The sequence below is a fragment of the Neovison vison genome, chromosome 12, assembly GCF_020171115.1.
Source record: "Neovison vison isolate M4711 chromosome 12, ASM_NN_V1, whole genome shotgun sequence".
In the NCBI taxonomy this organism is placed as follows: Eukaryota; Metazoa; Chordata; class Mammalia; order Carnivora; family Mustelidae; genus Neogale; species Neogale vison.
The window spans coordinates 4,531,845-4,558,318 of record NC_058102.1 but is presented as its reverse complement, the minus strand read 5'-3'; the positions used below and the strand labels follow the sequence as shown (position 1 = coordinate 4,558,318).

Sequence of the window (26,474 nt, the reverse complement as noted above, 5' to 3'; positions counted from 1 at the left end):
GAGGGAAAAGGTGGGACAAAGACCAGTGGGAAGGTGCAAGTGGGCGGTACAGGTCAGGCCGGTCATTGTCACGGGCTCAGTCACCCGGGGGACTTGCTGGCTCAGGGTGGGCCCTGTTGCTTGAGGGGGTAGTTTTGGTTCCCATCGGGGGACACTTTGCCTGCACGGTCTTTTGTGGGAGTTAAGAGATGCGCTGGAAAGAACTTAGTGGGAAGGTCCACACAGAGGTCAGCAGGGAGGCCGTGGGAATCCTCGTTCAACGCTAGCCGGAAACTGGAGTCCTTCTTTCATCCACATTGATGGGGGCAGGCAGTGAGCAAACCGCCTGCCATGCAATGGGAACAGCCAGCGTTTAGAGCTGGGCACTGGTCCTGTCTACACTAATCCATATTCATTTCCTTCATGGTTATCATTAGCAAAACTGGCGTGAAGCTGACTGTCTTGACTTTGGGGAGGTTAAGGTCTTGGTCTAACTCCTTTCCCATTCCTGGAATGGTTGTGTGTTTTAGACTCAGCCAATCGGCGGCCTTCCCTGGGTTTGTTTTTCTTTCTTTTTTCTTTCTTTTTTGTTTTTTTTCCTGCTAGAATTGTCAGGAGAGAAATTCTGCAATTTGGTTAAATAAATCAGAGGATGCTTTGGGTTGTAAGAATCAGAAAACTCTAAACTAGCTTCAACAATGAGAGAATTTATTGGAGAATCAAACCAGAATGTCCAGAGGTTCTGACAGGCTTCAGGCCAGGTTTGATCAAGGGGCTTGTCACTGTCACCAAGGACCCAGCTCCTTGCCGTCTCTGTTCAGATCTCTTTGCCTGTATCTCTTTGTGGTCACAGGATGGCCCAGTGTCTCTAGTGCACTGACGTACCTCATCTAGGTTGGGGGAGAGAAAAGGAAAAGGTAGAACTTCTTTTCCACCAACTATTCCAGCTGGACTGGCCTGAACTGCTGGCTGTGGCATGATGAAGACCTGTGTTGACTGAGCTTAGGCCCAGTTACTTCAAGAACCTCGTAAGCATCACTGGTTAAGAGGAGGAATATTGTGCCGACTGACATCTGTACTCACATATCCTGCTGGAGGTGGGGAGAGGTCAGTATGCCTGGTAGATTATCTTGGCTGCTGTTGGAGGCTCCTGGGCACTACAGAGCCCATCGCACCTGGGACACCAGAAGCTGTGCAACCTTCCATGCAAAGCAGCCTGGGATTGTGGAGCTGCTTGTTCCTCCCTGCCTCCCCTCCCCCCAGAAGGGAAGTGGGGAGAGGAGGAAGGGGAGCACAGGATCTGGGGCAAGGGAAGGATCCTCTCTGGCTGCTGTGTTGAGGCCAGGGCAGAGCTGGGAGGAGGCTGTTGCAGGAGCCACCTGAGAGGAGTGGGTGGGGCTTGATCTCTTTGGGCCAGTGTAGGGGAGAAAAGTGGGGGCACTGATTTAGAAGTAAAAGCCATCTGGGCTTGCTGAGGGACCACGTATGGGACCTGAGAGCTGGAGAGGAGCCAAGGATGACCCCTAAGGGTTTGGACAGAGCCCCTGGAGAATGAGACAAGAAGCCCCGGAGAGGAGCTGGCGCTGTCTGCTCAGGCCACACACCCCCCCACATTGAGATGTCAGGTGGGCGGTTAGAGACAGGACTCTGGACAGGAGATACAAGTTAGGGATCATCCGGGTATAGACCATATCAAAAGCAGGGCGCTGGATGAGATCAGAGGGAGTGTAGGCGAAAAGGGGGTTCAAACTGGGCCCTGGGGCATACTGCGGGTCAGAACAGTAACAGCTCCCTGAGACAGAAATGCACCGCTTGGCCCCCAGGGACCTTTTAGAGGCCCAAGTCTTGGTCACCTCTTCCAGGAAGTCTTCCGTGCTCCTCAGAATGGGTCAGGGATTGCCCGGCCACTCTGAGCTCAAGAGCGGTCCCCATCGCAGTCCCGGGAAGGCGACTCTTGGCCCAGAGGACTCTTTGGGAGATTTTTGTTGAATGTTTCTTCTCGGTTCCTCGAATCTCTCTGCTCCGCACCTCACTTTGCCTGTCCCTAAAATGGGGAAGCGGTCTCTCAAGGAAAGCGCCAGCCCCAGGGGTGGGGGCTGTGCTAAGCGGGGCCTTGAACCAGGCAAGCCTCGGGGGCGCCTCCGGAGCTACGGGGCAGGGGTTCGGAGCTCGAGCCCCGCCCAGCGCGCGGGCTCACCTGCACCTCGCGCTCTCGGCCCCGCCCAGCCCCGCGCGACCCGGGGAGTCCCGGCTCCCGAAGAGCCGCGCCGCGCGGGCAGGGGCGGGGCAAGGGGGCGGGGCGAGGGGCGAGCCCGGCGTGGGGGCCACTTCCGGGGCGGGGCCAGGTGAGTCACGGCGCCGTCAAGCCCAGGTGAGGAGCCCGCGGGGCGGTGGCAGGTAAGGCCTGGCGTCCGCGGGCGGGAGCCCGCCTGTGCCTCGCGTGGGGACGCCACGCGGTTCCGCGGGTGTGAGCCGGCGGGCGCGCTCCGTCACCGCGCAGGTGGGCGCGGCGACACGTGACGTGGCGGAGGGACGCGGGCGAACCCAGCGGCCCCGCCAAGCCGTGTCCCTTGCCCTCCCCCCTTGCACCCACTCCCCTCCTTGCTCCCTGCCCCGCCTCCCCCACCTGCGCCCTTCCTCTCCTCTCCCTCACCCCTCCCCTCCCTGCTCTGGGCCTGAGCCGTCCTTTCCTCCCCCTCCTTCACGCGCTCCATGCTCCGGGCCTTCTCCCCGCCTCTCCTCCCCCTCCTTACCCTGCACCCCGCTTCCCTGCTCCCGGCTTTCTTCCCTCCCCTCCCCGCCTCTCCTCTTTCTTGCTGCCTGCAGGCCCTCTCTTTTTGCCCTGCACCTCTCCCTTCCTGCTCTCCTCCCCTCCTCTCCTCTCCCTCCACTCCCTCAGCTCCTCCCTTCCTTTCTCCCTGGCCTTCTTTGGGGCCTTCCCCTCCTCCCCCTGCTCCCCTCCTCTCCTCCCCCTTCCTGCCCTGCACCCCTCCCTCCACTCCTTCCCTTTCTCACGCCTGACCCCTTCCCCTCCCCTTCTCTCCTCCATTGTCCTGTTTCGGTCTGGCTGGGCTGTCTCAGTCGAAACTTTCCTTGCGCCCCCCTCCCCCATTTTCCTCCCCTAATTGATGGCCTCCATTTGGCTGGGTTGCACACTGTGCAGGCCCATCAGCTCCTCTCACCCCAAACCAGGGAGGTAGGACTCATCTTTCCATTTCATAGATGAGAAAGCTGAGGCTGATTCCGACGCTCTGGCTGGGTCAGCGCCCGGAATGGAAGGCCAGGAGTTAGTGGGCCAGAAACTTAGATCTCGCGGCTTGTCAGTCTCCAGAATCAGTTGGAGGAGAGGCCTGGCCCCTTTCACTGTTCTCAAGTCCTAGCATGGGGTCGCTGATCTCAGCACTGGCTTGGAGGGTGTGTGTTTGCAGGGGGGCTCCCCAGGCCCCTGGAGAAGGGCCTATGGAATCCTCAGGAAGCGAGCACAGGGGAGGAATTCCTGTGGGGTGGGGGACATGGCCTTGGCCATCTGGTGGCCACAGACTTGGAGGTTTTTTGTTTTCTGGGCTTCTGTGAAATGCAGTGTTAACATTCATCCAGGTGAGAACTCAAAATTTAAATGAAGGCTCAACAGTGAACATCTTTTGGTTGGTCTCTGTTGGCAATTTGGGGACCTTGTTTGTGGATTTCTCCTTTAATACAGGGACTAACCATTCCTTAACCTAACACTGTGGGCAGGGGGCAGGTGAACAGGGACATGGTACGTTGGCCTGAACCCGGCTCCTCCTGTGGACAGCCATCTCCACACTCCCTGCCCACAGGGAGCCCAGAGAGAAGCCAGGGGCTAGTGGGAGGTCAAGGAGGGCATCCTGGAGGAGGCAGCCATTGAACTGGAAGATGGATGGGAGGTTGGCACGGAAGGTATGCATGTTGAGGTCACCCAGAGGCCAGGGGAGGTGGGGTGGAAATGCCTGCGGAGGGATAGGCGGAGCTGGTAGGAATTTCTTTGGACGACACCATTGAGTCCTTGAAATGTGATCTCAGTGAGATGTTTGAAGGTCTGGAAACTTGAGGAGACATCCTGTGGATGCGTGGCATCTCTCCAGCAAGCTGGGTCCGTCATGGGCACGTCGTGCATGATGGCTTTGGTTAAAGAGGGGACAGCAAGAGCTCGGACCACCCTGGAGGTGCCTGGGTGCTTATCTTCACCACGTCCAAGAATCCACCCCATTCTTTGATCTTAACCCTCTTTTGGGGATGGGGAAACTGAGGCACAGAGGCAGCAGGAGGGGGAAGGAGCCGCAAGAGGGGGCAGAGCTAGTTTTTAAGGAGGGTCACTTTCTCTCTCAGGGACTCAGCCTCCTAACCTGTGAAATGGCCCCGTTGGCCATCCTTCCCCAGAACAATCACGATCACCATCACTAAGGGCCATTAAAACCTCACAGAAGGCTTGATTGCCCTCGCTCACAGCCGTGAGCCGCTTCGAGGCAGGACTGTGACTGTTCCCTTTTACAGATGAGGAAAGGGAGGGAGGGAGGCCCAGGTGACTTTATGAGGTTGCAGGGCCAGTGGGCGGAGAGCTGGCCTCATGCCCACCGTGTCACTGCAGCGTCCACACCTTCCCACCGGGCCATGGTGCCTCCGGGGGCACTGAGGTCCGCCTTCTCGGTGGAGCCGTTTGAAGCCTGCCCTTGACTGCCCACCAGAGCTCTACGAAGTTAGCCTGGGGTAGAAGAAGACTGTTTTCTATTTCTTTTCAGATAAATTATTAAACTTCTCCATCAATCCATGGGTTGAAATGGATGCTCAGGGAAGATGTACCGTGTGTATCCAGGGGCTCCCCGGGCCTCCCGGGGCACCTGTGAGGGGAGCCCTTCTGGGCCCGGCACCGGGGGTGGGGATGGCCTGGAAGATGCCCGTGGGGAGCTCTTGCCGGTGACACGCAGCTCCTGAGTCCCGCCCCAGCCATCTTGGCGGAGGCTCCTGGAACTTCTGGCAGCCAGCTCTGGGTGCTGTCCAGGTTTCTGGGTCCTCGGAGGGCAGGAGACCTGGCTGAGTCTCCGTCCCTGTTTTCTGACCTCTCAAATGGGCCACGTCAGGAGCCGGTTGTCCTGAGGCTCAGAGGGAACAGTGTGGACACTCAGTAGGGCAAGGATGGGGCTGAACTTAGAAGTGACTCTGGAGCCCCCACCCCGACTTCCCCGGTCCCCGGCTGTGTGACCTGGACCTGCTAGCCAGCATTGCTGGCCATCTCTGTGCCTCGGTTTCCCCATCTGTAAGATACAGACAATGTTATCACCTGCTCATCGGATTCCTGGGAGGATCAAATGAGTTAATCCACACTGAGCCCCAATACAAGATGTGGCACATTTATAAGTGTGTTTCTCAGCGTCGGTTCGACCCATGGACCCCCGGGAGAGTGTGAAGAGTGGACTTGGGTGGGACCCATTCCTTCCCTTGCAGAGGGCAGCCGTTCTCTCTTCACTGACCCTCGACAGGTGAGCAGTTAATTTTCAGTTGAGCTGGTGACTGTCCATCAGAAGGAACTGGTTTGGCAGCTCAGGAGTCCAGCAGCTCCTGGGGAGCTGTGTCGTTCCCCCCCGCCCCCCCGGCTGGTGGGCGGTGGGCAGGCTGGGCGGGCATGTTGGTCATCCGCAGGAACGCCCTGGTGGTTGAAGCCGGGGAGGATCTGGAACCAGTGGGGCTGTGGGTGGGGCTTCTGGAAAGTGCCTTTTCTTTCGGGCTTGTTCGGTGCTAAGTTCTCGGTGCCTCTGAGGCCCCTACAGCTCCCAGGTTTGGGAGCTGGGAGCGAGAGAGGGACCACCTTTGGTTCTGTGCTGTTCAAACACCTTGCAGGGTTTTTTTTATTCATTTGTGTTTTCTTCTGTGTGGGGAAGTTCAGACAATTGGAAATAAGCAGGACGTCACAGCATCGGGCTCTGTCATGCTACGGCTGAGTCTGACCTAGGCTCACCCCCACCGCGCCTGCTTCCCTCCAGACCTCTAGCCCGCTCCCTGCCACCTGCTCACCCCCTCTGCCTCTCCTGCTCCTGTAAAGCAGCCCCCAGACTCCATAAATATCACAGTGTGAATCCTGGTTTCTTACCATGACCGCAATACCATTGCCACGCTTGAAGCAATGAATACGGGGGCGCCTGGCTGGCTCCATCAGTGGCACATATGACTCTGGATCTCAGGGTTATGAGTTCAAGCCCCATGGTGGGTGGAGAGACCACTTAAAATGCCAAAAGAACAACATAACATGATTCTGTAGTATCCAGTGGTCAGAATTTGGATTCCCATTTGCTACAAAGAACACTTTTTATCTATTTATTTTTTTAAAAGCTTCATGAATGATTTTTTAAAAAAAGATTTTATTTATTTATTTGACAGACAGAGATCACAAGTAGGTAGAGAGGCAGGCAGAGAGAGAGAGAGGAGGAAGCAGGCTCCCCGCTGAGCAGAGAGCCCGATGCGGGGCTCGATCCCAGGACCCTGAGATCATGACCTGAGCCGAAAGCAGAGGCTTTAACCCACTGAGCCACCCAGGCATCCCAGTAATTTTTTTAAAAAGATTTTATTTATATATTTGTCAGAGAGAGAGCACGTGCACACACACAAGCAGTGGGTAGAGGCAGAGGGAGAAGCAGGCTCCCTGCAGAGCAAGGACCTCGATGTGGGACTCAATTCCAGGACTCGGGGATCGTGACCAGAGCCGAAGGCAGTTGCTTGACCAACTGAGCCACCCAGGCGCCCCAGTTTTTCTTTTCAAGTAGGCTCCATACCCAGCATGGAGTCCAACGTGGGGCTTGAACCCATGACCGTGTGAATAAGACTTGAGCTGAGATCAAGAGTCAGATGCTTAACTGACTGAGCCACCCACGTGCCTCCCCCACAACCAAATTTTTTTTTTTTTTTAATCGGGATCCAGATAAGGTCTCTGTGTTTTGGTCCGTTCACCTGACGTGGGAGGCACGGCCGCCCGGTTTTGGGCGTGGCCCGCGCTAGCTGTCTCTTCCTCGGTGACCGCTGGGACGCTTCGCCTCAGAACACTCTGCCCCTTGGTGTGATGTCATCCCTTTCACTTGATTTGATCCTCAGGAAGGTATCGGTGGGGCTTGTGCCTGCTGCACGGGGCAGGAAGTGGGGCCTGAGGGGAGCTGGCGGCCCCCTAAGGGGCACTGTGAGAAGCAATGACCGATGACTGAGACGGGAATGAGCCATCTCACCCTGTCCCTGCTGCTCACGGCAGCCGGCTCGGGGCCTGGGCACCGAGGGGAGCAGTATCAGGTCCCTGGCTCTGGCAGGTAGAGTGGCCTGACCATCTCCTGGGACCTGGGGCATTTTTTTTTCCCTCTGGCCGCATTGAGGGGAAGTCAGTATTTAGTCTGGCCACACTGTCACCTTTCTATAAAGAGGTGTCTGATGGCAGAAGTTTGTGGGTTTACCGGGGCTCCGTGGGTCCCACTTCAGTTTCCCAGGAGGCAATGGAGCAGGTAGATTTGAATTCAGTTTGTATTATTATTATTATTTTTAAGGATTTTATTTTTTTTTAAGTTTTATTTATTTAGAGAGTGAGAGCACAGGGTGGGGTGGAGGGGCAGAGACCGGGAGAGAGTCTCAGGCTGACTCCCTGCTGAGCACAGAGCCTGACATGGGGCTCAGTCTCCCAACCCTGGGATCATGACCTGAGTTGAAATCAAGAGTTGGGCCCTTAAACTGAGTCATGTGACCAGGAACCCCTTTAAAGATTTTATTTTTAAATCTCTGTACCCAACATGAGGATTGAACTTACCACCTCCAGACCAAGAGTCGCATGTTCTACCAACCGCGCCAGCCAGGCAACCCCACCCCCACCCCCTGATTGAATCATTGAATTGAACGTGAGCCAATGGTAATAATAGCAACAATATATGGATCCCTTACTCCCTGCAGGAACCATAGGTTCCAGGTAGCCAAGACAGCATGTGCAAAGGCCCTGGGGCAGGAACAGCTTGACGCATTTGAGGGGCAACCTCAGATGGACTTGAGGCCCCTGTGGCTGGAGCAGAGGGAGTGGGGTAGTGTGGCGAGGGCCTGAGGTGGTGGTGGGGCCCAGGCATGAAGAGCCAGTCTTTCAGGTGTTTGCAGGGGTTTGAATTTTATTCCAAGAACTACAGGCAGGTGTTGGTGCTCAGAGGGTGTCAGGAGATTATGAATTGGGTAGTTGGAAGACCAGACTCGGGGAGAGCAGTCTGGGCCAGAGCTATGGGTCTAAGGGTGGAAAGCATGGGGTTGAGCATCCCATAGGAGAGGAGAGGTCCCGAAACTCCTCTGCCCTGATGGGTCTGAGTTGTATGATGGAGACTTTGGCAGGGGCCCCAGCTATGTCCTCTCCAGGGACAGAGCAGCCTGGATGCAATGGAGTGAGGCCAGCAGGGGGAGTGACCTTGAACTGTTGGTAAGACCCCATTAGGGATGTCTAGAATGCTGGACTCTGTTGTGTGCCTTTTGTCTGTTCTCTTGTTCAACAGACACTCCCAGCCCTGGGGATGGTAAATGTTGGGCCTCTGGGGTGAGTCAGATACGGCCTGCCTGTCAGTGAACTTACAGGGATGGGTCAAGGACACAGACACAAGGTGCAGTCTGAGGAGGGCTGTGATGGAGCTGGGGGCTGCCAGAGCTCAGAGGAAGGCCCTCTCCCAGCCTTGGGAAGGTGGGGCTTGGGTGGGTGGGGCAACCGGGGCATCAGGAGGCTTTTGATTAGAATGAAGAGAAAACCCATTTCTGAACTGGGTGATATATTGGCCTATGTAGCTGAAGTGGTCTGGTGACAGTGTGGAGATCAGGTATGGCTTGATCAGGGTTTGGCAGTTCCCTGCCTTTTTTATGAACCTCTGAACCTTTTTTATGAACCAGTGGGGAGCGAGTCGGCTGCAGCCATTTCAGGCCTTATCTTCATACATGGCTATTTGGAGAGAGACTTCTCCAGTGGTCCTCTCTTGAGATCTTTCCCAGAAGCATCTGGAAGACTTTTCCTGGGGCCTCACAGGCCTGAATGCACCCACTCCTGTGGCCCCAGAAATTGCCATGTGCTGACTGGCTCAGACTTGGCTTCCTCAACAAACCTTTGAGAAGAGAGATAGGATTACTCGTAGGTAATCGGGCCACCTGGGAGGGCTGTGCAGGCGGTGGTGTGTACACCTGAGTGAGCACCTGGGAACTCCAGGCAGAGCACCAGGATTGCTGGGGAGGGAGCAGCCCTGTCTGCCCAGCTGGCTGTGGGAGCAGCTGAGCCTTGACATTGGTGTCTACAAGAGCCACAGGAGGGTCGGGTGGCCCCAACAATGGGACAGGTTCCTTCGCCCTTTGGGAGTACCAGGCCTCGGGCAAGGTCATGCAGCTGGAGGCAGCCTGTTGGATCCTGCTGCTGGTGCCTCAGCAGGCAATCTCAGACAGGTTCTAGTGGCTTCCGGTCCTCCTGCCTGGACAAATGGTCTGCATGTGCCTCCTTGCCAGCGTCAGGGACTCAGAACTGTCTGTGAGGTAGTGGGAGGGTCAGATTTAATGAATTTGGAGCAGAGCTGAAACAAAAGTGTAAAAATTACTTTTTGGGAAGGGGAGAGAGTGCCCAGTGCGTGCACAGTGGGGGAGGGGCAGGAGAGAGGGGCTTCATCTCAGGACCCTAAGATCATGACCCGAGCTGAAATCAAGAGTCAGCACTTGAACAACTGAGCCATCCAGGTGCCCCTAAAAATTACTTTCTATGGGGTCCCTCTAGAGACCCTGGAATCCCAGCTTAGTGGTAAACCTTCCCACTTCTCCTCCTCCCCTTTTCCTCCCCCTCCCCCTTAATCTCCCCCTCTCCGTTCTCCTCCCCCTCCCCCTTCTTCCCCCTTCTCCTTCCTCCCTTCTCCTCCACCTCCCCTTTCCCCCCCTTCCCCCAGCCAGGAGCAAGGGCTCCAGCCCCTCACATGTGGACACTGTCTCCCCTCCCCCTTGGCTGTGCCAGCCCCTCTCCCTGGGCCTTGGTGCCTGTGAAATACAGGGTTAGGGACCTTCCCCTCCTTCCAGATCCCTGTAGCAGAACCCTGTTCTGCGACACAAGCTGAGCCCTTCCTCTGTGCACCTGCACACGACCACACAACTCAACTTAGTGCTAATTCACCCAAGGTAAGTAGGTGTTAATTTGTAGCTACTGCATTAACAGGATTGCTTTGAGGGCCTGTTTGTGAAATGTGCAAATGCATTTTTACAGCAACAAACCATTTTGCTATGAATTATAAACAGATGAGTCCGGCAGTTTGAAATCTCTTTTGCATCACGTCCGCCTGCCGTGGTCCACGACTGCAGTCAGGTCCGGCCCCCCTTCCTGACTGCTCAAACCCCTCCATGCGGTGGGGGCTCCTCAGGCCTGGCTCACAGTTTGGGGGGGAGAGGGCTCAGCATGGAGAGCCCCCGGAGGGAATTGCGTGGGGTGGACTCGGGTGGAGGGGGACAGAGCTTGTGCCTCAAAGCCACCGCCCAGGACAGAAAGTGTGACTGTAGTGTCTGCAGGGCGCTGAGTTCTAGGGCTCCCGGATCCACAGGTCTGGGCAGCAGCTCAGCCCCCAGGACACTGATCCGCTGAGGGAGGCCCATGGCGGCGTTAATCTAAGGATCCAGAATGAGGGGCGCACTCGCCCGCAGAACATTTGTGGCCGTGGGGGCGGGGCACTAACAGTGGGAGAAGTTGCAAAGGGAGAATCCTGCAGACGCAGGTGGTGAGGATGACGAGGACGGGCAGTACAGATTTGGTCTCCGTGCCAGGGAGAGCACCCTAGACCCGAGCACCCGTCTGAGGGTCTTTTCTTATTTATAAAGGGTCCCTTTTGACCTTCCCTAAACTAATGAGGTGACTCAGGCTGGGCCCATAGAGAGGGGACCCCCTCCCCACTCCTGGTTAGAGAGTTAGAACTTTCAGCCCCACCCCTCAAGCTCCAGGGAGGGGGCCTGGGGCTGGAGCCTGAGTTCCATCCCCCTTGGTGGTGATTAGTCACCTGCTGAGCCGGGGCAGAGCTCTGAGACCCTGAGGCTAAGAGAGCTTCCCGGCAGGTGAGCCACAGCACACCTCTAGGTGTTGGGAGGGTGGTACACCCAGGGAGAGCACAGAGGCTCCATGCATAAAACCCCCACCCCCCATTCCTTGCCCTGTGCATCTCTTCTGTTTGCCAGTTCCTGAGTCATATTCTTTGCCACAGGCCAGTGACCATCAGTCAGGTGGCTTCCTGAGTTCCTGAGTCTTCTGCTGAGTTACTGAACCTGAATGGCGGCTGTGGGAGCCCCCGAATTTGTAACCGCATTAGATCAAAGTACACCTTAGCCTGGATACCTGGGATCTGGGACTGGTGTCTGAAATGGGGGCAGTTGCTCGGACTGAGCCCTTAACCAGTGGGGTCTGTGCTGGCCCCGGGTCGATTGTGTCAGAGTAAGATTGAATTGTGGGACCCCCAGTTGGTGTTGGAGGATCAGAGAAGTGGTGTTGGAAAAACATCATTGCTGGAAGAAAACACCACGCAGGGGCAGAAAGAAATTCGAGGCTCAGGGAAGAGGCTGTGTAAGGGCCCTGGGGTAGGTAGGAGCAGCATGGGATTTGGGCAAGCCTTTGATGCCTGGTTTCTGTGGCTGCAGCCACCTGAGAAAGGACACCCAGGGTGAGGGGGTGCAGGCGGAGTGAAAGCCCGACTTGAAGCCCCAGGCTGGGAGCCCTCTTCTCCTTGAGCCTGAGCCTGCTGTCTTGTTAGGAAGGCAGGCGGGGCTAGAAGTTCCTTCCCTCATTCAGGGTCCCTTTCTTGCAAGGCTCAGGGTGCCTGGAGCAAAGTCACATTAAAAAATAATTTCCAGGAGGGCGCCTGGGTGGGTTAGTGGGTTAAGATGCTGCCTTCAGCTCAGGTGGCGGTCTCAGGGTCCTGGGATCGAGTCCTGCATTAGGCTCTCTGCTCAGCGGGGAGCCTGCTTCCTCCTCTCTCTTTCTCTGCCTGCCTCTCTGCCTACTTGTGATCTCTCTCTGTCCAATAAATAAATAAAATCTTAAAAAAAATAATTTCTAGGAAAGGGATAAAGCTGTGACTGTCATACAGATATAGACTTGAACACATGTTAAGGATTTTATTAAACTCACGAGGGAAGCAGGCAGATGCTGTCACTGGTTGAAAGGAGGTTCTGAAGTGCGGAGGCATCTACAGATCCGGAATATGGAAATGAAAGTGAAAAGGGAGGGAATTGGGGCATTTCAGGGGAGGAAGGGGAGCGGGAAGAGAGAGGAATTCCATTGGGCAGGATGGAATTGGCACGTCTGCAGATGAGAAATGATTTTGTCTTGCTCTCGCTGTCAACAGTTTGCAGAGTTATCAAGTAGCTCCCAAAGGATGGAGTCAGCCCAGTAGGGCGTCTCTGTTCTAGACAACGTATGCTTTTCCGTCAAGGCACAGGTTTACTCCCACACCTAGGAGAAGGCACCTGTGGGGACTGGTCGTCAACACCAGGAAATCCGCTGGTAGCCTGAGGTTTAAGTAATAGTTTAAGACCCTTGGTGAGCAAGGGGGTCCCATTGCAGGGACCAGTCTAGGAGTCACAGGTGCGTCCTGGTGCAACACAGGCCGACACCTTGAAGAACTTCCTGGAAGGAATTCTGATAAGACAGAATTAACTGGTTGGCACAATGGGTGGGGTGGGGTGGGGGAAGGTGCCAATGTTTACTCTCCTCTTTGCATTTAAAAGAATATGTTTGACATTTCCCACCGTATTTGGAGTCATTCTGGTTCTAGGCAGGAATCAGGAAACCTGGTTTTAAGATCCAGCTCTTCACTGACTTGCTGTGTGACTTTGGGCAAGTTCCTTATCTTCTCTGGGCCTCTGTTTTCCTGCTGTACAGGGACAGTTGATGCCACAGTATGTTCACTGCGGTCCTTCCTGGGATCACTGTTTTGTGATTTTGATAATCCTTGGGAAGGAGTAATCTGGGTATGTGCGAGATTTGTCTCAGGTTCTCTAGGGACAGAGAACCAATAGATACTCATATATAAAGAGTTTTGTTTCAAGGTATTGGCTCATGTGGTTGTGGGGACCGGCAAATCTAAAACCTGCAGGGCCTTAGGAATTCTGTGTTGTAGTCTTGAGGCAGAAGCCGTTCTCTGAAAAAAAACCTCTGTGTTTGCTTTTAAGGTCTTCCACTGAGGCCCACCATGCTATGGTACATTATCCACTTTTTTTTTTTTTTTTAAAGATTTTATTTATTTATTTGCCGGAGAGAGAGCAAGAGGGAGAGAGAGCGAGCACACAAGCGAGCACAGGCAGACAGAGTGGCAGCAGAGGCAGAGGGAGAAGCAGGCTCCCGGCCGAGCAAGGAGCCCGATTGGGACTCGATCCCAGGACGCTGGGATCATGACCTGAGCCGAAGGCAGCTGCTTAACCAACTGAGCCACCCAGGCATCCCCATTATCCACTTTATACAAAGTCAACTGATTGCAAGTCATATCTACAAATACCTTCACAGCAGCATCCAGGCTAGTGTTTGACCAGACAGCCGGGCACTCTTGTCCAGACAAGTTAACACAAAAATCAACCATCACAAGGCCAATGGGACCAGACTTACCCTGGTGCCAGAGCCCACTGCTCCCCCAGATGCCTTCTGGCCAGTCAGCACCACCCGACTGGCTCCTGGACCTGGAGAATGCAGAGCAGTTGTGTCTGGTGGGGACAGGACACTGGCCTCTCGGAGGAACTCCTGGGTTCCTTAGTGGAAGCCGCGGGACGGACTTCCTTCTGCTCTGGCTGTGTTCCCGTCCTGTGTGGGGTGGGGTCCCACTGACCCCACGCAGCGGGGGGTTGGAGCTGTCAGACTCTGGTGCAAACCCTGGGAACACTCCAGGACGGTGGGGAGAGCCTTATTTTACTATCAGGTATAGGATTGGAGGAGTGGGCATGGCCCCCGGGTCCATCCAGATAGATCCGCACGCCTCACGCCCCCAGACTGGCTGTTGCCCCCGGTTGGGTGTGACGTGCCCGCGTCTGAGCACGCAGACTTCAAAACGAAGCTGCCTGTGGTTTCTGAGATAGGCGGTCCGGGTGAAGGTTTTGAGCCTGTGAAGAGAAGGAGTAGTATCGCTCTGTTTGGTTCAAGCAGGCTCTGGAGGAAAAACAAAGCTGTCTTGGCTTCTGTGGTTTTGAACTCCCAACTCCCCACCAGTTCCTTGCCAAGACCTCCCGCTGTGCCGCTCGGCAGGGGGGCCTCCCCTCCCCGCCAGGGCACAGGGCACAGGGCCGGGAAGAAGCCTGGGTGCATTCTGGTGGTCAGTGTCTCCCACGAGGCTTTGAAGGGAGAATGTTCCAGACGTGTCCTCCCCTGGGTCAGGTGGGTCCCTCAAGACATGCCCCCAGGAGGTTGCTTTCAAGCTGTTGGTCTGGCTCTTAGCAGGTGTATCGGTCCAGGCTAGCCCACAAAAGGGACGCGTGTGGGACTCGGGAAGCTCTGGGGTGGGGACAAGCTGGCCTCCTTCCCTCATCAACTCCAGGGAGCCCCCCTTGCCTGGTGTGAGGGACAGCAGAATGATGGGGTGACAGGAAGTTCCCCCACAAGGCTGGGTGCTCCGTTCCCCCGCGGCAGCCCTTGGCACCCTTGTGCCTGACCGCCGGTCTCATCGGTGGCCCCGGGACGAATGGCAAAGGTGAGCCACGTTCTCAGCTCACCGGGCTTCCTGGCCAGAGCTGATCGCAGCCCAGCTGGTGTGGCCATGGCGACGGCCTTGGCAGTGGCCAGAGCTGTGGGTGTAGATGATCCAGTTTCTTTTCTCACTTTCACTGCAGGTAGCGAGTGGGAGTGGCTCGCAGCCAGGCCTGGTGTCACCCCTCCCTCCCTGGTGCCCAGTGAGCTGCCGTCAGCTCCGGGGAAGCCGGATTTGGAAGGTGGCCCAGGGCTCCCAGCTTGGACATGGTGGGCCACCGGGTCCGCATGGGGCAGCGCCGGGCCTCCCTTACCTGGGGCTCTGGGCCCTTTATCCTGCCAGGGAGTGAACCCGATTGCCCTTGTGTGCCCTGGCCCTGACCAGTGGCCAGCTGGCTGTAGGGCTCCCCTCCCATTACCTGCTCTGCCCTCGGCAGCCGCGGCCTCCAGGGTCAGGTGACCTCAGAAAAACGCAGGACGGGCAGGGACATGCAGGGCCGGAGAGGCCGTGGGCAGAGCTGGTGGCGGGTCAAGGCTCTGGTATGAAATGTGGGTGGTGACCGATGGGTCTGGAATTGTCGTGTATGCTGGGGTAGGAGGCAGTGTCAAGGCGGGTGGGGGACCTCACTGGAGGTGAGGGTGTGAGACTCCAGTATGCCTGTGTGTGTGTGTGTGTGTGTGCGCGCGCGCGTGCGTGCACTCGCGCGGGGGGGGGGGAGGTGGGTGTTCCTGTGACTTCTGAGTCCTTGCCGTCCCTCTCCCCCACTCCCTCCCCCTGTCCTGGGCTCAGTGTCTCCCACCAGCGGCTGCTGCGTCCTGGCAGCAAGGACTAGGCTCTTGCTCCATCTCAGCCCAGAGAGGGCAGAAGCCTGGGCAAGGCCACCCAGCCATCCGAGGAGGGGGCAGGGCAGGGAGCACGGGCGGGGGCCGGGGTGCAGTGGGAAGTGGGGGGAGGGGGCTGGCTGAAACTGGAGTCCCGAGCTAGGCCACTGTTGCCATGGCTCCCGGGAGTGGAAGTGCACAGCACCTAGGTTTCCCTGTGCCAGGGTGAACCAGGAGAGAGAGGGAGGAGAGAGGGCAGAGGGACGGGAGCACGCAGAGACCCCCAGCAGCTGCCTTGGGCCCATGTTCTGTGCTCAGTTCTGTGCTCTGGCAGATGGGGACGGTGGCCTTTCTCGGGGCCCTGGAGCGGGGCAGGGCCGCATGCCCACCTCCCTCACTCCGTCCACACCTGGTTTTTATCCGAATTGTTCAGAGGAGAGGAACATGGACGGCATCGTAGCGAGCACACGTGCTTGATTCAGAAATGGGTGCCGTTCACTGGGGATCCACTGTGTGTCTGTCTTTCTTCTTTTTAAATAACATCAACTTGCGGAGAGGCCAGGCCGGCGGTCTGCGGAGTCTCCTTGTGGGTTTCTCTGAGCGTGTTCATGGCGTTGCCCGCCATGGCGCCCTCTTGTGTGTTCTTTGATCCCGGAGGGCTAGTTTCTCTAGAAGGTTTCTGGGGGCTTCACTAGACCCACGGAGACATGCCGGCAGTCTTCGTAGGTGGGTCCCTGGCATGGTCGCACCCCGAGAGCCGCTGACATCTGGGGCTAAGCTCGCTTGTGCAACTGGGCTGCCGGCCACGCCTGTCTGGACACAGTCCTGTGGTTCCCCCTTCCCTGCACCCCAGCTCGCCTGTCTCATTGCAGCAAGGGGCACCGGCTCCCACCCCAGACCATGCTGGGCCGTGCTGCTGCTGGCGGCCCTGGGCCTCGGGCTGAATGTTCTGGGGTCTGGGATGTTCGGGGCCAATGGCTCAGGGGCGGGAGGGTGTAGTGAGCCGTCAGGGTGGATTGCAGCGTGCACCGGTGATCCGAGGATGACTGTAGGATACGGGCGCGTGTGGACGAGGACCTGGAGACTGTGTGCAGAACCAGAAGTTGTTCACAGGGTTAGGGGGAGGCTCGCGTCCTCTTGAACGCAGTCCTTCCGTGTTGCTGTTAAGCCATCTTGCCTTTGGAAATGCACTGAGCAGAGAGAGGAGGGCGAGGGGCTGACTTGTGGCCACATGAAGTGGATGGGGCTCGCGAGGAGATCGTGTTGTCAGCCTGGCAGGGAAGTTCACATCAAGGGGAGAGCAGTGACCTTGGGGCCCTGTGGCATCCTGTGGAGGTAGAGAGCCAGGACTGGGTGTGGGTGTAGGGTTGAGGTTGGCTGGCGCATGACGTGGTGTTGCTAAAGCCAGATTTCCCCCTCAGAGTTTTTGGAAATGAAGTTCATTTACTCGTACCACAATCAAAAAGAAAAGCAGTAAAAAAAAAAAAAAAAAAAAAGAAAAGAAAAGAAAAGCAGTATGGGTGGTGATCATTTTCTTTTCTTAAAGTAGAGAATGTTGAATTTCCATTGAGTGTTTCAGCATGCACTGACTTTTCAAGGAAAAAAAACACGGAAGCACTCGTTTTTAGGATTTTTTTTTTTAATTTATGTATTTGACAGAGAGAGATCACAAGCAGGCACAGAGGAGGAAGCAGGCTCCCCACTGAGCAGAGAGCCTGATGTGGGGATGCCAGGACCCTGGGATCATGACCTGAGCCGAAGGCAGAGGCTTTAACTCACTGAGCCACCCAGGCGCCCCAAGCACTTGTTTTATTAGAAGTGACAGGTTGTCCATAACCCAAACGGGCTTAAGCAGGAAAGAGGATTTATTGGATGTTTGCATTCAGGTGTGGCTGGATCCAGGTGCACAGTGTTTTATGGGATTGTTTCTCTATCTTGTTCTGTCTTCTGTGTTTGGCTTCATTTTTCTCCCATTCCCTATGGTGAACTTTGATAGTTCCAGGCCCATATCCTCTCAGGTTTGGGTCCAGCGGAATATATTTAACGTGTGTCCCTTCTCAGGACGCCCGGGTGGCTCAGTCAGTTAACCCTCTGACTCTTGCTTTCAGCTCAGATCATGATCTCAGGGTTGTGAGATTGAGCCCTGTTTTGGGCTCCACGCTGAGCCTGCTTAAAAGAAGGAGAAGAAGTAGTATTTCTTCTCAGTAGCTTTCATGGAAGTCTTAGAATTCACTCTGTTTAGATCAGCTGAGGGCATGTGATCACGCCTGCCCACCCTCATCTCTGTGGCTCAGGGAATTTGGTGCCAGGATGGGTCAGGCAAGGATCCTGCGTTCCGTGCTTGGTGCCCGAAGTAGAGCTTCTTGCCACGTCGCATGGCCTCTGCATGCCTGTGGTGTGCACGTGTACTTCTGTGCATGTGTGTGTGTGTGTGTGTGTGAGAGAGAGAGAGAGAGAGAAAGAGAGAGAGAGAGAGAGAGGGAGAGAGAGAGAATGTGGGGGGTGTTCCTGGCAGAGCGGGAGGGGATGCTGGTGGCCAAGAGGATAGCGGTTCACTCTGTCCAGCTAAGGAGTCCCTTCCTGTGTTGTAGCCCTGGACTCTGGCCATAGCGTGTGTCTGCGGTGGCGTTCCATTGCACAGACTGTGCAGGCCACACGGGCTGGGGATGCTGTTTGCTGTGCCCCTAATGTCCCTGATGTTTGGGGAGTGGCCTCCCCGGCCCATGTGGGACCTTAGCAGGCGCCTTGCCCTCTCTCAGCTACTGCCTGCTGCTGGTGAGGTCAGCTCCCTTCCTCCTGCTGACCTCTTCCTGGTCGGGGCCCTCTCTCAGCCTGAGCACTTCCAAAGGCACCCATCTGTTACCCTCTGTGTCCGGGGCCCCGGTGCCCTGCCCAAGACGTGGTTGTCAATGAATGTTCGAGGCCTCTGTGACCTCCCCACCCTCCTGCCGAGGCCTGGGTGTCAGCCACGCCATCCCTGGCTGCCTCTCCCCTGACCTTCCTCTGCGGAGCTGCCTACAGCCTTTCCACCTGCTGGGCAGCCCTCCCTGAGTGCCTGATACATCTGACCCCCTGGACACACAACAGCACCCAGGAACAGCATGTGGCCAGCCCCCGCGCCCTCCCTGTCAGGGCAGGCACCTTCCTGACCTCCATTGCCATAGGGTCACTTTGCCTACTTCGAACTTGTAAAGTGTGGAACTGTGCGCTGTGTCCCCCTCTGCGTCTGGCCGGTTGCTGGGCGTGATTGTGGGACCCCCGCCCCCGTGTCAGGACACCCACTGAGGATGGCCTGTTCACAGGGCCGCAGAGTGCGCCCCGTGGGACTGTCATGGTGACAGCCCCCTTCCACTGGCCCTGGCTCCTTGGGTCATTCCCGTGTGGGGTGTTCTCAGGAGTGCCGCTCCGAACGTCCTCGCCCCTTCCCCTGTCTCTCCACGCACAGATGTACGCGTTCTGTGCATGGGTCCAGGCTGGATTTGCGGGGTCCTGGGTGCCCACCCCTGTGTATTTCTCTTTTCAAGTTAGATTCTGATGTTTAAACACTGGCAGCGGTCATGGATAAGCACAGACTCTGAAAGGGGGCGTGCCGTCCCCGCCTGGGCCTTCCCCGACTCCCTGCTCCCGCGCACCTCTGGTTGATGTCGTGGGTCAGCGTCACGACATCCTCCACGCCTCCCTTTCCTGGGCTCTGCCCATGAGCAGGGGCCTCCCTGACCCGTGGCTCAGTTCTCTCATCTGTAAAACGGAGACGAAAGCAGCACTTTGCCAACAGAGAGTTTGAAGAAGAAGAAGGCAGCAGGGTTTAGATCTTTTTATAGTCCTGAAACATCCTTCTTACATCGTCAGCCACACGTTGTTTTAGTTCAGGTCACTGTGTCTTGTACTGAGAGCCACACAGGCTTTTGTGAAAATGAAAAAAGGCCAAGCGTGGGTAATTACATGGAATTACCAACCCTTACCCTGGATCTCTTGGAAAACGGCATTCTTGCAACATTGTGCATTTCCTTCTGCTAGTAGAAGCCGGCCCAGACCACGTTCTGCTCTCCCTGTGCGTTTTCAGTGTTTTAGAAACACCTTTATGATGGTACGGTTCAGGTGACATAAACAGTGGGCCTGCACAAAGCCGGCATCGTCCCCCGTGTTTAGCGTCATCTCAGAGAATGTGCATCTGTCACCCCTGTCACTTTGAGGACGTTTCCTTTACCTCAGAAGGAACCAGTGCCTCCTGGCTTCTTGGCTGTGCCCATCCATCCCTGTTCCCTCCCTCTCCCAGCCCTTGGCAGTCACCGATCCGCTGTCTGTCTATGACCTTGCCAGTTCCAGATGTTTCGTATGAACGGAATCATGTCTTTTGTGACCGGCTTCTTTCGCCCAGCGTCACGTTTTAAAGAATCACCCATGTGGTAGCACCCACGGGGGTGCAAATACTCCATTATCTGGGGCCTACGGGAGTTCAGTAAAGATTTGCGTGGGTACGGTCGCATTATCCCAGGCACAGAATAACCACATTTGGTGACTTGTAGCTCTGCAGCCACTAGCAGTTCTAGTTGATCTTTGCTGGCCTCAGTTTCCCCGTCCATAAAATGGGTGCAGGAGTGAGTATGTGTCTTTGTGCAGGTGTGATGGTGGCCTTGAGGACTTCGGTCCTGAGGGTGCCATTCCCACTCGAGGTGTGCGCCGCCCCCCGGCCCCCTGCCCTGCCCTCCTGCGACATGGGGCAGCTTGGTGAGACGGAGCTCCAGCGGGGGGCACGAGGTCCCAAACAAGAGGCAGTCACATACACAGGCCTGCACCTTTGGGGCTCTGGCTCCCCGGACCTCCCCCACGTGGAGGGTGGGCTGGGCAGGTGAACAGAGGTGGAAATGTCTTGACTTGGGGTCTTGGGGGATCAGAAGTAGGTGCTTTTTTTATATTAAGGAGAAAGAAGCAAGCTGGGCACAGGAAGGGCGTTTCCTTCATTCCTTGAGCCCTCCCAGGTCCTGTGTGTTCCATGTCCATGGGTTCTCTGTGCTTCTCCCTCAGGGTGTTGGAAGGAGCCCATGCCGGAATCCCCGAGAGGGGGCGTTGGGACGGTGTGCCTGGACCGCCCTGCCCAGCCGCAGAGCATGTCCCAGCTGGACTTGGAGGAGCTGGCCGAAATAGGTACCGGATGCTCTCCTTCTGGCCTCGTCCTGCAAGGAGATCATGGGTGTACATTGGCTTTTAATAGATAATATACGTATGTGGGGGCTCAGGTGGGATAATAGCGTCGGTCGCTGCTCCAGGCTACCCACTAAGGTGCCAGCTTCTGCATCCCCGTCTTACAGACAAGCAAACGAGGCTCAGGGTAACTGGAAAACGTGTCCCAGGGCACCCGGTGACAGGGGCCAAGCTGGGAAGAGAGCCTCTCCCCGGAATCGCCCCCCGGTGTTTTGGTTTGGATCGTCAGTGTACATGTTTACCTGCGAGGCTCTTCCTGTTACGCACTCGGGCCCGGGCTGTTTGAGTCCACTTCCCTCCTCCAGGTCTGCAAAAACCGGAGTAGATCCTAAGAATCTGCTGACGGCCTGTTGCCCTGAAATAGATGGATTTCAGTTGTGTGTCCTGCGTCAGCGTGTCCCAGATGCACGACGCTTTGGCTGGTTTTGCACCTGCTGCGTGATCCGCGCCTGAGAACCCAGCATTGTGCCTCTGGTTTGCTCCCCTGGCTCCTTCAGCCGTGCAGCCACATGGAAGCACTTCTCACTGGGGCCCCTGGTGGCAGGAGCGGGAGCCTGATGTCAGCGGCACGGTTAGGGATGGCCGAAGGGGACGTCCTTGTCCCTCCTTGGATAGTCCAGCGTTCTGCCTCCTCCCATTTCCATGGCTGTGCCCCATGTGCTAAAGCAATTTTTTCTTTTTCTTTTTTTTAACTGAAGTGCAGTTAACATACCATAAAATTAGCTTAAATCAAAGTATTTACTACCTTCAAAATGTTGTGCGTTGTCGCCACAACGTTAGAACATTTCCATCACCCCAAAAGGAAACCCCAAACCCCGTTAACAGTTACTCCGTCCCTCGGCCCCAGCAACCGTCAGTCTACGTTCTGACCTCATGGGGTTACCCGCCCTGGGCATTCCTGTTAACGGAATTCTACATCATATGGTCTCCTCTTTACCGTGGTCTGGTATTTCCAGGTTTCCAGGTCCGTCTGGGTCGTCACACTATCAGTACTGTGTTCCTTTTTTTTTTTTTAAAGATTTTATGTATTTATTTGACAGACAGAGATCACAGGTAGGCAGAGAGGCAGGCGGAGAGAGATGGGGATGCAGGCTCCCTGCTGAGCAGAGAGCCCGATGCGGGGCTCGATCCCAGGACTCTGGGATCATGACCTGAGCTGAAGGCAGAGGCTTTAACCCACTGAGCCACCCAGGCGCCCCTCGTACTGTGTTCCTCTTATGTCTAGATAATACCCAGCACATGGGTAGCCCACATTTTGTCTGTCTGCTCCTCCCTGGATGGACATGTGGCCACGTCTTGGCTGCCATGATCGTGGCGTGCACTTGTCTTTGTTAGAACACCTGTCCCTGGTTCTTTGGGGTGCCCTGTTTTCCAGAACTCAGCTTAGGGGCGCCTGGGTGGCTCAGTGGGTTAAGCCTCTGCCTTCGGCTCAGGTCATGATCTCAGGGTCCTGGGATCAAGCCCCGCGTTGGGCTCTCTGCTTGGTGGGGAGTCTGCTTCCCCCTCTCTCTGCCTGCCTCTCTGCCTACTTGTGATCTCCCTCCATCAAATAAAGAAATAAAATCTTAAAAAAAAAAAAAAAAAAAAGGAGCCAGAACTCAGCTTAGCACCATCCCCCGCTTATCAGGATGCTTCACGTGGCTGCCTTCCCCGCGTCTGTGTCTCTTCTCTTCTCATCACGACCCCCATTGTCAGATTTAAAACCCACCCTAGTCCAGTATGACCACGTCTTACTGAATTTCATCTCTGAAGACACTATTTCCAAATAAGGTCCCATCGTGAGGCTCCAGGCGGACAGGACTCTTGGAGGGACACTCCTCCACCCGGCGCATCTGGGGACCAGAGTCTACTCCAGCCTAAAAGTCGCAGGTCCCGATCTCTTTCCAGCTGAAAACATCTCTGCCTTGATTTGTTTTGCATGAAGACCCTCCCCCCCCACCCCCCTGAAATGAAACCGGAAGATCGTCCTTTTTCGTCCTTCATAGCACAGTGGCCCATTTTTGTCCTCCAACCCAAATGTGGTTTCCTGCGAGCTGCCTGTGTCCACATCTTCAAGGAGGGCTTGGGTTGGTTGGAATTTGGAGCTGGGCAATCGAGTTCAAGTCCACACTCCACTGTCCAGGAGCAGTCTGACCTTGGGCTCTCATTCCCTGTCTCTGAGCCTCAGTTTCCACCCCTGTCGGCGTGGAGGGCAGTATTCAGCCCTGAGGTGTCATTTTATGCCTCCATGATTCTGCACGCTGAGCGGGCACATAGCAGGTGCGCAGGAGAGGTGGGCACATAGTGGGTGCACAGGAGAGGCGGGCACATAGCAGGTGCGCAGGAGAAGTGGGCACATAGTGGGTGCGCAGGAGAGGCGGGCACATAGCGGGTGCGCAGGAGAAGTGGGCACATAGTGGGTGCGCAGGAGAGGTGGGCACATAGTGGGTGCACAGGAGAGGGGGGCACATAATGGGAGCACAACAGAAATGGGTGCATAGTGGGTGCACACTGAGGCATGGTGACTGTCCTATAAAGAGACCTCAGGAACCCGCCTCATTGCCCCCTTCCTCAAGAAGACAGCTGAGCCCCTCTTATCCTTGTTGTCTACCATAGAGCTGCAGAGAGATGAAGAGGAAGCAGCCGCTCTGAGCATAGTGAGGAGGCCATCGGCAGCGCCCGCGGCTGCCCAGGACCCTGCGCTGAGCATGAATCACCCCTTCTATGACGTGGCCAGGCACGGCATTCTGCAGGTGGCAGGTGGGTCGCAGCAGGGTGGTCCCGGGAACACTGACAATGCCAGCATCTCCTGGGCCCGATGGTATGGGGTAGGCTCTCCGGGCTGCTTCCCTCCGGCTGGCTGCAGCCCCAGAGTGAAAGCCACAGTAGGAATACCTGCGTTTGGAAAAAGCAGCTGACATCAGGGTCCTCCAGAGGGACGGGACCAGGAGGATGTATCGAGGTCCACGCAAGAAGAGGTTTATTGTCAGGATTGGCTCTCGCGTGATGGTGGAAGCTGGGAAGTCCCAGGATCTGCCATCGGCAAGCCGGGGAGCCCGGAGAGGCTGGTGGTGTACGTCCTTTCCCAGGCACTGGAGGACCGCGGGCACTGGTGTCCATGGTGTCCGAGGGCTGGAGAGAGTGGGTCGCCCACTCAAGCAGAGAGCAAATTCCCCCTTTGCCCTTTTGTTCTGTCCGGGCCCTTAACAGATTGGAGCCGCCCTCCTGCCTCGGGGAGGGCGATCTTCCCTGGGTTCAAATGCCGCTCCCCTCCGGAAACACCCTTCGCAGGCACAGCGAGAACTGCTGTTGTACGGCCCTCTGGGGCTCCCTGAGCCCAGTCAAGGTGGCCCGTGGCGTTAGCCATCATAGGCAGTGACCCTGATGTCTCGCCTCTTCGGCCCCTGCACCGAGCTCCGTAAACGTTAGTCCCTGTCCCCGAGGAGCTGCAATCGTGTCAAGGTGATGATGAAGTGGAGGACGGTTCCTGATAGTTGGAGGTCCCCAGACACACACGCCAAGTTTTGGTGCACAGTCCGTGCAGACGACCGAGGAGAGGGTGGGGACTGGACAGGTGGCCGGCCGTTTCAAGCCCCAGGTGTTGATTTTAGAGAATCTTTAAGGTCTGGGGAGCAGGGACGGTTGCTGGACCCCATGTAGGAGCGCAGATCAGGTGCCCACAAAAGGAAGGCAGGAAATAGTTATTTGTCATAAGAATAAAAAATTATTTATGGTACTGTGCAATGGGTTATTTTTAAAGATTTTAAAATTTTATTTAAGAGAGGGAGAGAAAGGGAGCACGCGCGTGAGCTGGGAAGGAATGGAGGGAGAGGGAGGGACAAGGAGACTCTGCTCTGGGCGTGGAGCCTGACGTGGGGCCCGAACCCCGGCCCTGAGATCAGAACCTGAGTCGGAACCACGAGTCGGAGGCTCAATCGACGAGCCCTCAAGGCGCCCCGGCGATGGGTTATTATTTTTTTTTAAAGATTTTATTTATTTATTTGACAGAGATCACAAGCAGGCAGAGAGGCAGGCAGAGAGAGAGGGAAGCAGGCTCCCCGTGGAGCAGAGAGCCCGATGCGGGACTCGATCCCAGGACCCTGAGATCATGACCTGAGCCGAAGGCAGAGGCTTAACCCACTGAGCCCCTCAGGCACCCGCGATGGGTTATTTTTAAATAAATGAGTAAATACTTTAAAATTTTCCCTTTTAGGTTTCTAGTATGGGCAATTTTTATAGAAATAACTCACTTTTTAAAAATTTTAAGACTCTTTGAGGACCTGGGCGCCTGGGCGGCTCTGTCAGTCGAGCCTCCGACCTGTGGTTTCGGCTCAGGCCATGATCTCAGGGTCGTGAGATCAAACCCCACCTCAAGCTGTGCACTGAGCCCGGAGTCTGCTGGGGATTCTCTCCTTCTCCCTCTCCCCCTTCCTCAGCTCACATGTGCTCGGTTTCTCTCTAAAATAAATAAATCTTAAAAAAACAAAATACAGCTCCTTGAGGATGCCAGTAGTTTTTAAGACTATCCATGGGTCCCAAGACCTGGAAGTCTGAGAAGCGGTGATCTTGCATGTGAGCGGGCTCGGCGGATGTCCCTCGAACACTCGAGAGGCATGTGTATCCCGCGGTGTTGGGCGGAATGTTCCGTGTGGTTCCGCCGGGTTCGGTTGATGCGTGGTGCTGTTTAGATTTCTGCCTCCTCTGGTCACTTCCGCGTCTGCGCCTCTCCGCTGTTGACTCGGGAGGGGTGGGGCTCAGAAGGCTCGTACTTGGGATTTGTCTGTTTCTGCCTTTGATTCTGTCCACTTTTGTTCTGTGTGTCTCGACACTGTTTGGCGGGGGCACGTACACGTAGGGCTGTCCCGTCTTCGGGTGTGTTGACCTCTGTGTTGTTTCGAGGTGCCCTCCTTTACGTCCGGCTGTGCCCCCGCTACGACAACCGTGTGTGACGTTCATGTCGTCGGGCCAGCCGGGCCGGCTCTGTCCTTACTGGTGTTGGTGGGTGTGTCGTCTCCGTGCTGTTCCCTCAGCCGGTCCCAGTCTTCACGGCTGACTCGCGTCGAGTTAGACACTTTCCCACTGTCTGTCCTTTGGTCCTTCTCGTCCACCACACGGCCACGTTCTCAGTGCCCCGCAGGCGTGCTCCGGACTCTGCACCTGGTCCCCGGGCTCTGGGGAGCGTGAGGCAGAGGGCTGGCACTGTGGGGCTTGTGGTTTAGGATGACCCTTCCTGCCGCGGTGTGGGGCTGCCGGTGGCAGCTGGGGGTGCCCCCGATCGGAGCAAGAGCAGTGGTGTCTGAGTTCACGCTGTGGAGCTTTTCACCATCAGACAGGGGGACCCGCTGACACCTGACTGGGACGGGGCCCAGCAGAGCGGCTGAGGCTCCCAGGGGTGCGGAAGGAGAGTTGAATCAAGAGATGGGGGCCCTGGGAAATAAGCTGGGGTCCTTCCTCGTGTGTGCCTCATCTCCGCCTGCTGGCCAGCGGGCCTGGGGGAAGGGACGGGGCTCCTCCCCTGGCGAGGCTGTCGGCGGCCCATGGTTTGTCCTGGATCCTTCAGGACCGTTCAGGGTCCGTGGGCTGCCTTGGGCTGCGGGGAGCTTCTCCCAGGGATGCTCTGAGGTCCGCCGGGTGGCACACTTGAGCCCCTCCTCAGGCTGCGGGGTTCTTTGCCGGGACAACAGCCGTCCTCGGGCTCTGGAGAGTTCTCTTGTTTTAGACCGGAGTTCTCATTGCCGTGCGAGCTTCTTGAGACATTGAACTGTCCTTAGAGAACACCTGATGGCCTCAGGTGACCCTTAAAAGAGGCCAGCCC

General features: G+C 56.3%; 1 protein-coding gene across 4 annotated transcripts in view; it reads left to right on the top strand.

The window, feature by feature from the left end:
• Positions 1 to 2,332: 2,332 nt before the first annotated feature.
• The window catches only part of ARHGAP8 (Rho GTPase activating protein 8), a 59,593-nt gene continuing 35,451 nt past the window's right edge, over positions 2,333 to 26,474 (top strand). For 3 of the 4 annotated variants that reach the window (XM_044229355.1, XM_044229354.1, XM_044229356.1), the window contains exons 1-3: positions 2,333 to 2,376; positions 20,504 to 20,623; positions 23,276 to 23,419. In XM_044229355.1, the coding sequence (XP_044085290.1) occupies positions 20,521 to 20,623; positions 23,276 to 23,419 (247 nt within the window). In that variant the 5' untranslated portion in view covers positions 2,333 to 2,376; positions 20,504 to 20,520. The remainder of the gene's footprint in view (positions 2,377 to 20,503; positions 20,624 to 23,275; positions 23,420 to 26,474) is intronic. The other variant, XM_044229357.1, reaches the window with a different exon arrangement.